The sequence below is a fragment of the Macrobrachium nipponense genome, chromosome 3 (genome assembly GCF_015104395.2).
Source record: "Macrobrachium nipponense isolate FS-2020 chromosome 3, ASM1510439v2, whole genome shotgun sequence".
Lineage (NCBI taxonomy): Eukaryota > Metazoa > Arthropoda > Malacostraca > Decapoda > Palaemonidae > Macrobrachium > Macrobrachium nipponense.
The window spans coordinates 123,986,376-124,002,098 of NC_087202.1; the positions used below are offsets into that span (position 1 = coordinate 123,986,376).

Sequence of the window (15,723 nt, forward strand, 5' to 3'; positions counted from 1 at the left end):
CACTTTCTACTTCGTTTAAAGCCACCCTCCGAAAAAGTACTTTAACACGTCCTGACACCAGAGATGGTTATCAGTCATGAGTTGTTGGTGGTGAGAAGAACAGCTCGAGACTTCTACTCTCCTTTCGAAGTAAGTATTTTCTCCAAAGTTAGAAATTAGGGCCATATTTTAAGATTAATGAAAAGTATGGCCCTATGCAGTGCACACTACCTCCATGACATTCAAAATTTTTACTTACAACTATTAATATTTTGAAGATTGACGCCATCTCGATGTTTGCTTAATCGCTTGTGTCAACAAACTTCCCATTCCATGTGATAAATCCGCACACCACCTGTACCCATAGATACTGGGGCACTATCTTCACAACAATCGTAAACAACGAATTCCAACCACTACTTTTTTAAGGAAACTACAATTAACCAAACAAAAACTTCTTCAGTTTTCTTCTGAAGATTGAAAAAGAACCACAAAATCACTGTGTAACTTGTTTACTTCGAAGTATTTACATTTAATTTTTACTCCAAACTCGAGTACTTTCAGGCCCTATCTGTGGCCCATTTTCAAGAGGTGTTTGGGTTGTCAGCTTGGGTCAAGGCCCGAGTGTGAAGTAAAAATTAAATGTAAATACTTAGAGGTAAACAAGTTACTCAGTGATTTTGTGGGTTTCTTTTTGAAGCTACGATTATTGGTAGAAGAAGAAGCATGCACTAGTTAATTATTTAAATAAATAGTTTAACGGTAGTATAAGGTCATGAATTGCATAAATAGTTTTACATATGAGTATTAATTTGAAAATAAGGTAAACAACCGCAGTTGATCATCCTCATTGCGTTGCTCGGCCTTATTCACTCGTTATTTAATTGCTGAAACAAGACTACAATGACATCTTTAAGCATACCATTCAAAAGATTGAAGTTTTGTTAACATAATGTGATATATGAACGCCCCATACGAACTAAAATGAGCATGTGAGCTCTTCGTAAATATGTTTTCAAGGCAGCTTTGAAATCCAATATGGCGGCAGTCGCGTGACTGGCCGTTCTAACCACAGACAATCCACCATCCTTCTCAGCACTCATTTGAACAATGTTAGCGTATAGGGTAGAATATCACGACAGGCCAACCCTCATCACGGTGGACGGGTCTTATTCACTCGATATTTAATTGGTGAAACATGAATACAATTGCAACTCTAAGCATACCATTTAAAAGACTGAAGTTTCGTCAACATATTGTGATATATGAAAGCCCCATACGAACTAAAATAAGCATGTGAGCTCTTCGTAAAATATGTTTTCAAGGCAGTTTGAAATCCAATATGGCGGCTACGTTTTGCATGGAGTTTCTCATCAGTGCCCGGCCCCCATCCTCCCCTCCCCAGCCTTCCCAGCACTCATTTGAACAATGTTAGCGTATGTATGTAACGTTTATTGATCTTACTCAAGATTGCAGTTGTAATCAGCACAATAAAACATTTTGTTGCCTATATTAGTGAAAGTATGAAACTTGTTATTCCCGGGGTTATGGTTGGAACTGAATTCATTCTTACCTTGTAATCAGTGGTTTTATCCTTACTGCCATCACAACTGAAACTCCACAGTGCTTATTTGATTGTAATTATACACATTTTGGTCTTAATTCACTCCACAGTGCACTCGAACCACATTGCTGTCGTCGTTTTCCTAAGCACTCCCCACTCCGTAAACAAAGTTACGAGCAGCAGACGACAACACTGATTATGAGATGCAAAGCTTTATTCCCTTAATTGTTTACTTTACTCAATAGTTAGTTTAACTCTACTTCAAATGTTTATTTAATTCATGTCCATTATCCCTTTTTGCAACCAAATTAACCCCCAAAAATTACAAATGTTTCGGATGTATACCTTACGAGCAGACGACGTGAGGAAAAAAATGGCTCATCGTTGCCAATCTAGTGGAGCGTCACACATACGCCGATGCATTTGCAAACTTGTTTTCGATGAATTCTAGTTGTCATAGTAATGCAGTAATGATAAAATTGCTCTAATATGTATATATACTACAAATAGATACGCTAATTTCACTTATTTCCCCGGTTTTGTGTAAGTCTTATACCTAGTTTGGAGGGTAAACACATACCAATTGACAACACTGATAAACAATTGAAGAGCGCAAAACGCCGCAAAGAATGCCGTAGTCCCCTTGAATAAGTACGAATAAGTGCTGGTAAGAGGTGGGTTTACGATTGTTGTGATGAAAGTGCACCCCAGCGTCTATGGGTACAAGTGGTGTGCAGATTTAGCACATGAAATGGGAAGTTTGTTGACACAAGCGACTCCGTAAACATCAAGATAGCATCAATCTTCGAAACATGTATATATACTACAAATAGATACGCTAATTTCACTTATTTCCGCGTTTTTGTGTAAGTCTTATACCCAGTTTGGAGGGGAAACACATACCAATTGACAACACTGATAAACAATGGAAGAGCACAAAGAATGTCGTAGGTCCCTTACTGGTTAAAGGTCAGGTTTACAATTGTGATGAAAGTGCCCCAGCATCTATGGGTAGAAGTGTTGTACGGATTTAGCACAGGAAATGGGAAGTTTGTTGACACAAGTGACAGCTCAAACATCGAGATGACGTCAATCTTCTAAACTTTTTTAGTCGTAAGTAAAAATTTTGAAAGCAGCTTGGGGTAGTGTGCACTGCGTTGGCCACACTTTTCATTACCCTCTGTTTAAATCTTAAAATATGGCCTTAATTTCTAACTTTAGAGAAAATACTTACTCCAAAAAGAGAGTAGAGCTCTTGAGCTCCTGTTATCACCACCAACTCCTCATGACTGATGACTATCTCCGGTGTCAGGACGTGTTTAAAGTACTTTTTCAGAGGGCGCCCAAAACCACCGTGGTCGGTGAGTTGGCCAGTCCAGTCGGTTGTTCACCCTATGTAACGTTTATTGATCTTACTCAAGATTGCAGTTGTAATCAGCACAATAAAACAACATTTTGTTGCCTATATTAGTGAAAGTATGAAACTTGTTATTCCCGGGGTTATGGTTGGAACTGAATTCATTCTTACCTTGTAATCGGTGGTTTTATCCTTACTGCCATCACAACTGAAACTCCACAGTGCTTATTTGATTGTTATTATACAAGGTTTGGTTTTAATTCACTCCAAATTGCACTTGAACTACATTGCTGTTCCTGGTTCCTAAGCGCTCACTCCACAGACAGTTACGGGCAGCACACGAGTACACGGTGTATGAGGTGCAAAGCTTTATTCCCTTAATTCTTTACCTTACTCATTATTTAGTTTAACTTTACTATGTTACTTCAAAATGTATATTTAATCCATGTCTATTATCCCTTTTTTGCAACCAAATTAACGAAATATTACAAATATTTTTGATGTACTTACGAGCAGACGACGCGACGAAAAAATAACTCATCGTTGCCAATCTAGTGGAGCTTCACACATACACCGATGCATTTACAAACTGTTTCCATGAATTCTTGTTCTCATAGTAATGCAGTAATGATTAAATTGCTGTAATAAGTATGTGTACTACAAATAGATACACTAATTTCACCTATTTCCCCATTTGTGTAATTGTTATACCCAGTTTGGAGGGTAAACACATACCAATTGACAACACTGATAAACAATTGAAGAGCGCAAAGAGTGGCGTAGTTCCCTTGGATAAGTAGTGGTTGGAAGTCGTGTTTACGATTGTTGTGGTGAAAATGCCCCAGCATCTATGGCTACAAGTGGTGTGCAGATTTAGCACAGGAAATGGGAAGTTTGTTGACACAAGCAACTCCGCAAACATCGAGATGGTGTCAACCTTCGAAACATTTTTAGTTGTAAGTAAAAATTTTGAAAGCATCATGGGGTTAGTGTGCACTGCGTTGGCCACACTTTTTATTACCCTCTGTTTAATCTTAAAATATGGCCTTGGTTTCTAACTTTGGAGAAAATACTTTACTTTGAAAGGGGAGTAGAGGTCTTTAGCTCCTGCTATCACCACCAACAACTCATTATTGATGACCATCTCCGGTGTCAGGACGTGTTTAGGTACTTTTTCGGAGGGTGGCCACAAACGCGGTAGTCAGTGAATTGGCCATTCTTGTCAGTTGTTTACCCTATTCGTTGTTTAAAAAGTAACTAGATTCCTGACTCAAATATCAACAGTTTTGCTTGTGAATGGTACCTACGGCATTCTTCACGCTCTTCAGTTGTTTTTCAGTGTTGCCAATTGGTATGTGTATACACTCCAAACTGGGTATAAGACTTACACAAAACCAGGGAAATAAGTGGAATTATCGTATCTATTTGTAGTATATATACATATTAGAGCAATTTTATCATTATTGCATTACTATGACAACTAGAACTCAGGGAAACTGTTTGTAGTAAATGCATTGGCATATGTGTGACATTTTGCCTTCCTAGCATGCAAATATTAAACGTTACATTTATTTCTGGCATGCAATTATTAAGAATAAAAAAAGTCAAAATAGTAATATAGACTTAAATCAATGAAAAGTGCTAGCAGAAAAAAAAAATGTCATAAACTAATCCGTCGTCTGCTCGTCGATGTTTTTTGTCAGTCAGATGTACAACAAGGCTGGAAATTTTTTCCCGCCACGACTTTGCCATCAACAAACTCAATATAGTCCAAGTGCAATTTGGAGTGAATTTAAACCAAAATGTGTATAATTACAATCAAATAACCACCGTAGAGTTTCAGTTGTGATGGCAGTAAGGATAAAAACACCGATTACAGGGGAAAAATAAATATCGGCTTAAACCATGACCCCAGGAATAAGAAGTTCAATACTTTCACTATTATAGGCAACAAAATGTTGTTTTATTGTGCTGATTACAACTGCAATCTTGAGTAAGAAATAAACATTACATATATACAATAATATTGTTCAAATGAGCACTGGGAAGGACTTGGTATCGGTGCGGGTTACGAAAGGGAATGGATGCAAAAGACGCCATATTAGATTTAAAAACTGCCTTGAAAACATATTTTACGAAGACCTCACACGTTTAGTTCGCATGACAATTCATATATCACATTATTTATGTTGACTTCAATCTTTTGAATGGGTATGCTTAAAGATGTAATTGTGTGCTTGTTTCACCAATTAAATATCGAGTGAATAAGGGTGATCTACCCCGAGTACCATGGATTCAAGGCAGTTGTTTCTCCTATTGTTCAATTGTAAGTGACCTAGCCTAAGGTAACCTACATTACATGGTCCTCACCCTATGATGTATAGGACACCTGTACCATGGCACAGTCACTTTCCCAAAAACTAAATTTAGCAACTACAGTAGAATATCCTGTCCTGAATTGGACGTCAGTCACAAGCCTACCTCAGTGGAAGCAACACCTCGAGACCTCTACTTTCCTCTCGAAGTAAGTGTTTTCTTCCAAGTTAGAAATGAAAGCTATAATTTTCGATTAAACAGAAGATTGATCCCATCTCAATGTTTGTGGAGTCACTTGTGTAAACAAGTTGAGAGGAGCACCAACCAGAGGCAGTATTTACCTGTGCAGGTCCCTTGACAGATAAGGAAGAACAACAAGCATCGTTTCAATGGTAGCTATGTTGTGTATTCCATTGTAATGGAGGATTTTGTTAATAGTCTTGTCCAATTTTCCCACCTCCTTCAATATGGAATCGGCTAATTAATTACCGGGTAAGTTACTTACATATAAATGATAAAATAAAATTTTATATATATACTTACCCAGTAATTACGGAGGGAGCCCACCCTCCCTCCTTCCGGCTCCCAGATGTTTAAGCATGAATAAATTGAGGTGTACATGTAGTTGCTCCTCTTCCCCGCCACAGAAATGGGCGTGGCTAGTCAGTTAGAAACAAAAGGATCGCCACTGTTAATATGGAAAATTCAAGCTGCTGTCGAGTAGAAACTTAGCTAATTACTGGATAAGTATGTACATAATTTTTGTTTTTTTATCTTAAAAATGTCATTGTCATTGTTCACATTGAAAGTTAATGATTAACAGCCACTCCACTTTTTTTTTGTTCTTTTTTTCAGGTCTTATTATTTTTTGTTGTTGCTATCAGCAGTCCAATTATCATTGCCAGAGCATCGTCTGTTGACACTGTGGCTATGTAGGGTTACCTTAATTAAGAAATAAATCAAGAAAATGTGCATTTTAAAGTCAACATTACTAATTGCATTTGTGGGAACTTACTAAATAAAATAGTGAACGTTGAAAGTAGGGGTTTTTATTATTTGCAGAATCATTTTTCAGACATTTCAGTAGTTGGGAGGCTGATTCTTGAATGCACTCAGCTTACATTGTATGTGAAAGGAGCAATAGTCCCGTTTTATATGGCTCAAGTTTAGAAAGTCATTGAATCTGTAAGTTTTAGGGTAATGAAATGACAAAGTTTTCTTGATAATTGCAGAAGAATGCGGATGGATTGTAAAGTTTATGTGGGCAACCTTGGCAATAATGCTGCCAAGCATGAACTAGAATCAGCATTTTCCAAATATGGTCCATTAGTCAATGTGTGGGTGGCGCGTAATCCTCCTGGATTTGCGTTTGTCGAGTTTGAAGACCCAAGAGATGCTGAAGATGCAGTGCGAGCCTTGGATGGAGCGTAAGTTACTTTGTTTGTCTTATCTTTTTCTTTTATAGAGTGATATCTCTTTTATCCTACTTCATTGGTATTTCATATTGTTTTAGCCTTGGGTATACCATTTATTTTTTAACACTTGCATATAGTACTTTATTGTTAATATTATTATTATTATTATTTAATGATAAGTGTAGTAAGGCTAGGAATCATTTCTATGTAAAGCATGTAGTATCCACAAAACAGAATACTACCTATGTGACACGGAAGGTGGAAAATGGAGCAAAAAAAATGAGTAGTAATGGAGATAAATTGAAAAAAGAAATATATGCATATTCAAAGTAAAAAGAAAAAAAAGTAGTAAATGCAAACTGGAAAGCAATGTATAAAGTAAAAAGAACCTAAAAGTGTAGAAAATGAGCCAGCTCTAGGCTCCGAGAGCCTACAAACCTTACTAACACTGCTTTCTGTAAGGCCAGCGTGTCCATTACATGTAGTTAGATAATCTGAAAGTGTGTGTGTATGTACAAGCCTGTTTTATAATACAGAACTATATGACAAACAATTCAACTTAAGGGGGCCGGCCGGCTAATGCCATTTTTTAAGGACAGGACTTTGATATTCATACCACTTAATAAGGTGACTTGGGACATCTCCAAACCGCATATGATTTTCACCTCTGACCTTCGGTTTTGTGACGCCAGGGCGATTTATCCCGAAAATAACCATTTTTCAAATTCTATCTCCTCCCTTGATATTTAATTTTAAGACCTAGGATTACTACCATATGTAGACCTCCAATCGAATAAGGAGTTTTTTTTTCTAACTTTTTGTTTGCTAGATATGAATTTTTCAATATGGTAAAAAAATAAACCCTATAAATCAGGAGAAAAAAATTATAAAAAAAAGACGAAACAAAAATTGGAAAAAAGGGCTCCATTTCATTGTTCTATAATGTCTTTCTGAGTTATATACCAAATTCCAATGTAAGAAGATAGATTTTGAAGGTCAATAAGTATAGTTTTGAGATACGGGCGTTCAAAGTTTTCCTTCGTATTTCTATAAAAGACAATGTTATAAAAAAATAATTATTATTATGAATGTATATTTTTTTTTGTGTATTAATAAACCAAAACTATTTTATTTATCATAATTTAATCATAAAAGATGGGGCACTCCTTCCTACGCAACTCTCTCCCTCTCCCCTTCACTAACTTAGCTTATTACAGCGAATTTTCTTCTTCTGTATGTTAGCGAGATGTTTTCCTTGTATTTTCCTCTTTGGCATGATGAATTCTTGCTGAAACAAAGATAAACAAACGTAAATGCAAGAGAATGTAGAGACAATTTAATAAATCATGATTATTATGAATATTTCCATTTTGGGTATTAAAAAACCAAAACTATGTTATTTATCATAAATGAAGATCTCTTTGCTCAAAGATCGTAGCCTTGGGCACAGTGTGACGTGTGCTGTCAGGCAAGACGGGGGCGTTACTACGCAACCTTCCCCTCTCTCTTCACTAACTACGCGTATATTATGATATTCTGTAGTAATACTTGAGCGATTTTTCTTCGTCTGTATGTTAGCGAGATGTTTTCCTTGTCTTTTCCTCATTGGCATGATGAAATTCTTGCCAAAACATACATAAACATACGTAAAAGCAAGCGAATGTCAGAGGTAAAACTCGAACGTGTAGACTACTTGACGTTTGTGCTCACACTGAACTTGGACTTGGTAGCTGACTGAAGTGAAGTCTCCCTTCTCAACTCGGGGAATGTCTACAGATGCCATTTCTCCCAATTTCTTTGACAATAATTATCCAAATTTACGATAATAGAAGAAATATTACATTTTCTTGTACGGATCAATGTTTTAGGCTTATTGGGTTACGTTAACTAATTACCCTGTAACTACGAAAGTAAGAGGAATTTTGACGAAATATTTCGTATACGTATTCTCAATTGCCATATGAAGCTCCATGAATTTTTTCATGACTGCATTTTTTTTGCCCTATACCCCATATATGTCTGTGCACTGGAACCTTTGTGTTTGTACGAAATCCGTTCAATTGACCAGGGACTGCGTGTGTGTTGCTGCTGCTGCTTTTTTTTTTTTTTTTTTTTTAGGTCTGATTTGAGCATTATTTACATTTATTTACATAACACCTTAAGAGAATCCTAAGGGGAATATTGTCATGCCGGGGGAAATTATGTATTATGCTCTAGCATCCTTATTGGTGTAATATGTTGACCTTGGTTTCTCAATATTTACTATAGTGAAAAAAACATTAAAAATCCTTTTTGATAGTGTAGTCGCTGTCTTGGCCTTGAGGAGTTCTTTCCATGTTGTAACCAAGAGCTCCATGGTGACCAGATTAATGTCAAAGAATTCTCTTTTAGCTGGTCTTCTTGTTGGACATTGTTATAATGATGAACATTATAACTACATAGGGTATAAATGGACTCAGGATAAGAGGGCACTTTCTCTCTTATACTCGGTGAATGCTAAACCCAGTTTACCTACGTCAAAACTTGTAAGAAGCGGCGGCAATGCGCTGTCATATTGGTTACTTACAACCGGAAACGGACCAAGAAGCCAATGTTTTCTGTTGGTCATAAGTATAAGGTCTGTTGAAACCAGTTCTGTTATTTAGTATCATCTGTGATTTCATCTAAGTTGAAGGCTAAGGTGCATAATTTTAAGTTCCAGTTAAAAAATGTTTAAACGGTGGAACAAAATTTATTGGTGTGTAAAAAGCCGTAAACCAGCTTTTTCGCGAGCACATCTGTGTTTCTCACTATTTCTGAGCATTATTTGTAAGAGCGCAAATTGCTATGAAGAATATATCATTCTACTTATTTCTCACTATTTTTGGTCATCATTTGTGAAAGTGCAAATTGTTTTGAAGAATTTACCATTCTCTATATAAGATGTATTTAAAGAGATGTTCCGCAATTGTTATCGTTGATTAATTAATTAATGATATACGTAGATAATCCTTTTAGATAATGTCTGCAATAGCCTACTGGGCAGTAGCCTACAATCTACATCGATTCAATGAGAATAAGTTAGCTAGAAGACTGTTGTAGATTGTAGTTTATAACCTAGGATTATATATATACGTACTATCCTTGAGGGTGAACAAAAATAAGTTTAGACCAAGGGCCTTAGATTTGATAAAAGGCTATAGACATTTGCCTTTTATATGGCATGTGTACTTAAGCTTAGTCTTAGTACTCTAGGCTAATCATGTGCATAACCTAAAAGGGAATTAACTAAGTTTCACATTAGTAAGTTGCTGTTTTTATATAGTAGACCAAAATCAATCAACCAAATATGCTATGAGGTAGTAGTCTTACCTGATGCCTACAAATTACACCTGGTTAATCTCATACCTTTAAAGGTGAATCAATTAATCAGGTTTAATATACGAGGTGATGGCATTAATTATAAAGTTCCACATTAAAAAGTTATGTTTTATATAGTAGACCAAATAAACGAGGGCTAGATATAAACAACCTAGGTTAGATAAAAATGTTAGCCTAACTATGAATTTAAATATGAATACGTTTCTGTTTTTATATCGTTACATTAAGAATGACCTAGAATAATTTGGATTGGGCAATAGCCTATACTAGCCTAAGAGAGATTAGTTCAGCAAACATCCTATTTTGTTCTAAAGGATCCACAATAATACAAAGTGTAAAAAGTCTGTGTATAATTTTGAAGACTTTACAGAAAGCTTTCGAACCCTTCCCTGGGTTCATCTTCAGTCCAAATGAAGAATACGTTACATCGTAACATATTCTTCCTTTGGACTGAAGATGAACCCAGGGAAGGGTTCGAAAGCTTTCTGTAAAGTCTTCAAAATTATACACAGACTTTTTACACTTTGTATTATTGTGGACCCTTTAGAACATTATATATACTCTCGTGACAGAGAGTTTTTCCCTACTAAACATCCTATTGTTGGTCTACTAAGTGGTAGTTTAACCCAAGTACCTTAGGATTAGATATAAACAGTGTCCTAGGCTTGATAAAATAAGTTTTTATGACTAGAGGCTGATACTGATACGGTAACCTATTGGTAAGGCTACACAGTAGCCTATATCCTTGAAGGTGATAAAAACCCAGAACAGGCTGTAGCCTAACCAGATGAAGTCTGAAACCCTATTCTGAGGGAATGTCCTACCAATAGCCTGAAAAAAACAGCAATGGCCAAATCAGGTAAGAATGGTCTCGGCCAGAAAACGGAAAACTAGATTGTTCCTACATGATATACAAACAGTCGGTCCTTTACAATAGGAATTACTTAAGGCTTACGCTGGACACAGCCGCTGAATTCTCAAACAAGGCAGTTCGGTAGTTAACTACCGGTCCGGTTGTTGGTAGTCTCTCCAACCGGACGTAAACATCCCAATTGCTTTTGGCAGTCGTCGTGGAAAGACGTGTGTTCGCTGCTCTCTGCCCGACTGTTGTTTATGCTGTTTTCTTCATCTTCTATCCTGGTGCTGCCCTCTACCCTCTAGCTGGCGCTGCTCTGGGTAGACGGCAAGAAGTGCGGAAAGATCCACACCTCTTTTTCCTTACGTCCGCAAGGTAACTCTTCCGAAAAAAAATCATACATGCGATTGTGGTAATGTTTGCACCATTTTAAAATTAGCCTCAAACAAGTCTGGAGGGGAGGCTGCAGCCTCGGACCTGGGTAATGCTCCCCTCTTTGCTTCCTCCTCCGACGAGTCAGGAGGGGAACAGGAGAGGGGGTTGCAGCCTTGGACCTGGGTAACGCTCCTCTTTAGGACCCTGCTGGCCACAAAGGTCCTCCTTCAGAGCAAGGAAGGACTCCCCCTAACCCGACTTGCTCCTGCAGAAGAGGTGTCGGGGCTAGACCAGGCTTGGTCTTCTCTTGGACTAATGGGCGTGTCGTCGATAGAAGCACTGCTGGCTTATCTGAATCGTGCATCCAGCAGCGCTGCTACCCACCTCAGTAGTCACTACTACCATGGCTACTACACACCTCCACACCTGGTTTGGGTTCATCATCCCACAAGTGTAATTTCTTCCCTTGTTGGGGTGCAACTCCATCTGCCACCAACCAACTTACCGATGCCTCCACCTCCTGGTTTTGTGTTGCCATCATTGACGGTGTCAAGGTTTCCTGCTCCTCCCTTGTCACCTGTGGACATGACAGGGATACCAGCCATACCTGCGATTGTGCCTGCTGCGGAACACGCACCAGAACCCCGCCCTGTTCCTTGCTCAGCCAAAAGTTTCCAAACGGCAATTAAAACTTATCATGGGCCTGTTGCAATTCACATCAATAATAGATCCAATACTCAGAGTACAACAAAGGAATGTGAACAAATTCTAGCTTTCGCATGCTAGACAGACTTAATCAAAAGAGTCAGAAGTTTGGAGATATTTTGGCCTTGGTCCTGGAAAGAATCTGGCAATACAGGTCACCCTGACTCCACAGGTTCCTCGTTGGACAAGCGGGTTACATGCTTGCCTAGTGATTCGGCAGTATGAAGTTTGATTCCCCAGTCTGTCAACATGTAATTGGATGAATTTACTTCTGTGCTAGGTAACCAATTGGTTGTTAGCCAATAAGAAATATCTAATCCTTTGAGCCAGCCATAGAAGAGTTATTAATCAGCTCAGTGGTCTGGTTAAACTTAGATAACTTAAGGGGGCCGGCCGGAACCCTTATATATGGGGGCATAGGGCGAAAAATGCAAAGTCATGAAAAAATTCATGGAGCTTCATATGGCAATTGAGAATACGTATAAGAAATATTTCGTCAAAATTCCTCTTACTTTTGTAGTTACAGGGTAATTAGTTAACGTAACTCAATAAGCCTAAAATTAAAAAACATTGAATCCGTACAAGAAAATGCAATATTTCTTCTATTATCGTAAATTTTGATAATTATTGTCAAGAAATTTGGAGAAATGGCATCTGTAGACATTCCCGAGTCGAGAAGGGAGACTTCTTCAGTCAGCTACCAAGTCCAACCATCAGTTCGAGCACAAACTTCAAGTAGTCTACACGTACGATTTCACCTCTGACATTCACTTGCTTTTATGTATGTTTCGGCAAGAATTTCATCATGCCAATGAGGAAAAGACAAGCAAAACATCTCGCTAACATACAGACGAAGAAAATCGCTCAAGTATTATTACAAAATATCATAATATCACGTAGTTAGTGAAGAGAGAGGGGAGGGTTGCGTAGTAACGCTCCCGTCTTGCTGACAGCACACATCACACTGTGCCCAAGGCTACGATCTTTGAGCAAAGAGATCTTCATTTATGATAAATAACATAGTTTTGGTTTTTAAACAAAATAAACCCAAAATGGGAAGTAATGAAATTCAATATTAATCACTGATTTATTAAATTGGTCTTTGTAAAAAAAGAGAGTACACCTTCGAGTTTCACCTCTGGACTTCTCTTGCATTTACGTTTGTTTATCTTTGTTTCGGCAAGAATTTCATCATGTCAAAGAGGAAATACAAGGAAAACATCTCGCTAACATACAGAAGAAGAAAATTCGCTGTAATAAGCCGAGTTAGTGAAGGAGAGAGAGAGAGAGTTGCGTAGGAAGGAGTGCCCCATCTTGCCTCAAGCAGTGCCCCAGGCTACGATATATGAGCAAAGGGATCATCATTTATTATTAAATTATGATAAATAAAATAGTTTTGGTTTATTAATCACAAAAACAAGAAATATACATTCATAATAATCATCATTTATCAATATTGTCTTTATAGAAGTACGAAGGAAACTTTGAAAACGCCGTATCTCAAAACTATACTTATTGACCTTCAAAATCTATCTTCTCACTTAGTTTTAAAGCTGTAACATTGGAATTTGGTATATAACTCAGAAAGACATTATAAAACAATCAAATAGAGCCCTTTTTTCCAATTTTTTTTTCTTCTTTTTTTTATAAAATTTTTTCTCCAGATTTATAGGGTTTCTATTTTTTTTACCGTATTGAAAAATTCATATTTAGCAAAAAAAATGACTTTGAGAAAAAAAACTCCTCATTCGATTGGAGGTCTACATCAGGTCTATATATGGTAGTAATCCTAGGTCTTAAAATTAAATATCAAGGGAGGCGATAGAATTTGAAAAATGGTTATTTTCGGGATAAATCGCCCTGGGGCACAAAACCGAAGGTCAGAGGCGAAAATCATATGCGGTTTGGAGATGCCCCAAGTCACCTTATTAAGTGGTATGAATATCAAAGTCCTGTCCTTAAAAAATGGCATTAGCCGGCCGGCCCCCTTAACCCGGACTCTTCAGTCTATATGAGTGACTTAACACACTGATGTCTTGTTGACAGGGTGGGAGGATCATCATTTGGCTAGGAGGTGGACAGCTACTCTAAGGAATTGTCATATCAATTGCTCTATAGCTTCCGGATTGGCTCTTTGTAGGTGTCAACTCCCTTCTGCAATCCTTTACACTACAAAAACCTGTTCTTGAAAGGTTCCAATCACTTGGTCCCTGAACAAGTTGCTTAGACTTCAATCAGTCCCTCAGTGCAGCTGAACTGATACAACCACAACTCAAAAGCTACAATATGCAATCTTCTTGATTGCATTAGCATCAGGAGCTCGTACGTATTAGCAAACTGGGCTCTCTTTGAGGGGATACATCATGCAAACAGCGGACCATCAATTATCATTGTCCTCTGGCCTGTCATTCGGTCAAGAATGAGAATCCTTGAAGAAGGAAATCTATCCTAAGTAAACTAGATTTAGCAGACAAAACATTATGCCCAGTTTAAGGACTTGAGGTTACCTAAAGGTCACAGCAAACATCCCAGAAGGTCCATTTTTCTATACTCTAGCAACATTATTGCCACGAACTCAAACAAATTCAACTTGGTTAGTCCTGACCCATAGGTGCTACAGCAGAAAACCATGGTTTTTCCTAACAGGCAGCTACTGGAGCCTGCAATGAGTTTTTCCACCACCGTCAGGGCCTTCTCCGTATTGGTGGACCTAGGGAGGCTGAGAGAGGGCTTGGGTTCCTCTGGATCCCTGAACAGAAAAAGTCCCACCAGCCAAGGATATGTTGTCCTCTACCGTCGGGCTGGCTCCTCTAGACGGTTCAATGGACCTAATCAGAGAGAGGGACTCTCCTGAAAGCAGAGAACCTTCATCCACTGGACCCAATTCCCAGGGCATTTTGGAGTACCTCCTGGATAAGGGTCTCTTCCTCGGCGTCCCGCGACGGAGGAGAGGCCCCAGACCCTAGCTGGAGGGAAGCTGGAGAAGCTCCCCGGAGAGGGGCTCCTAAACCCAGTTGCACACCGGCCTCCTGCGAGGGGGGATGCCCCCGAAACGCCGGCCCATCCCGAGGAGGGGTACTCATACCTGAGCGGTGGAGGGGCTCTGCACCCCCTAAGGAGGTATCGGCTCTAGGCTCCATCCGCGAAGGCGACAATCGTGTGGGAACACGGAAGAAGGGAGCCCGCTCGGTCATGGAGGCCAACCCTATGGCTGACGAGACCGAGGCAGGATCCACCGGGACCGAGGGACGAGTAGGGAGGGAGACGGCTGGGAACCCCCCATGAGAGACCTTCCTGGGGGTCCAATGGGGGTGGGGCCCCCTCCCCGACCCAGGAAGGGGAAGGGCAACGCGCCTCCGCCCCTGGGGGGAGATGTCCCGACGCCTGTCACTCCTCTACGATCCCGGCTACGATGATGAGAGCGGGAAGAGCCGCTCGAGGACGAGAGTAACTACGTCTCCTGCGTCTCCCATGACGGCGCCTCTTCTTGGAGGAGCGTCTCTCCTACGGGAGGGGGATCTCTCCCTTGAGTAGGTAACTTGAAGAACTCCTCTCCCCTGACGAATCCCGACGTCTCTTGCTTCTCCTTCCGGCGACTCCATCGCGGGGGGAACGCGAGGAGCGTTTCGGCCGCGTCGGGGACACCTCTATCACATCGGGACCGCCCCTGAAGGCCGCCCTCAAGCCATTCCCCGGCTCCTCCTGTCCCCTAGACGGGAAGCCCCAGGACGGGAATGCATCGTCCTTCACTGGGGATCTCCCCGGAGTACGAGGGGGGGAAAGACATCCCCAACGC

The 15,723-nt window shown here is 39.5% G+C and overlaps 1 protein-coding gene across 3 annotated transcripts in view; it reads left to right on the plus strand.

The window, feature by feature from the left end:
• The window catches only part of LOC135222036 (serine/arginine-rich splicing factor 3-like), a 32,097-nt gene that overhangs the window by 1,272 nt on the left and 15,102 nt on the right, over positions 1-15,723 (plus strand). For all 3 annotated transcript variants that reach the window (XR_010316159.1, XM_064260170.1, XM_064260168.1), the window contains exon 2: positions 6,449-6,643. Coding sequence is in view for 2 of the 3 variants with exons in the window: in XM_064260170.1 (XP_064116240.1) it covers positions 6,453-6,643 (191 nt within the window). In the remaining variant the exon portion in view is untranslated. The remainder of the gene's footprint in view (positions 1-6,448; positions 6,644-15,723) is intronic.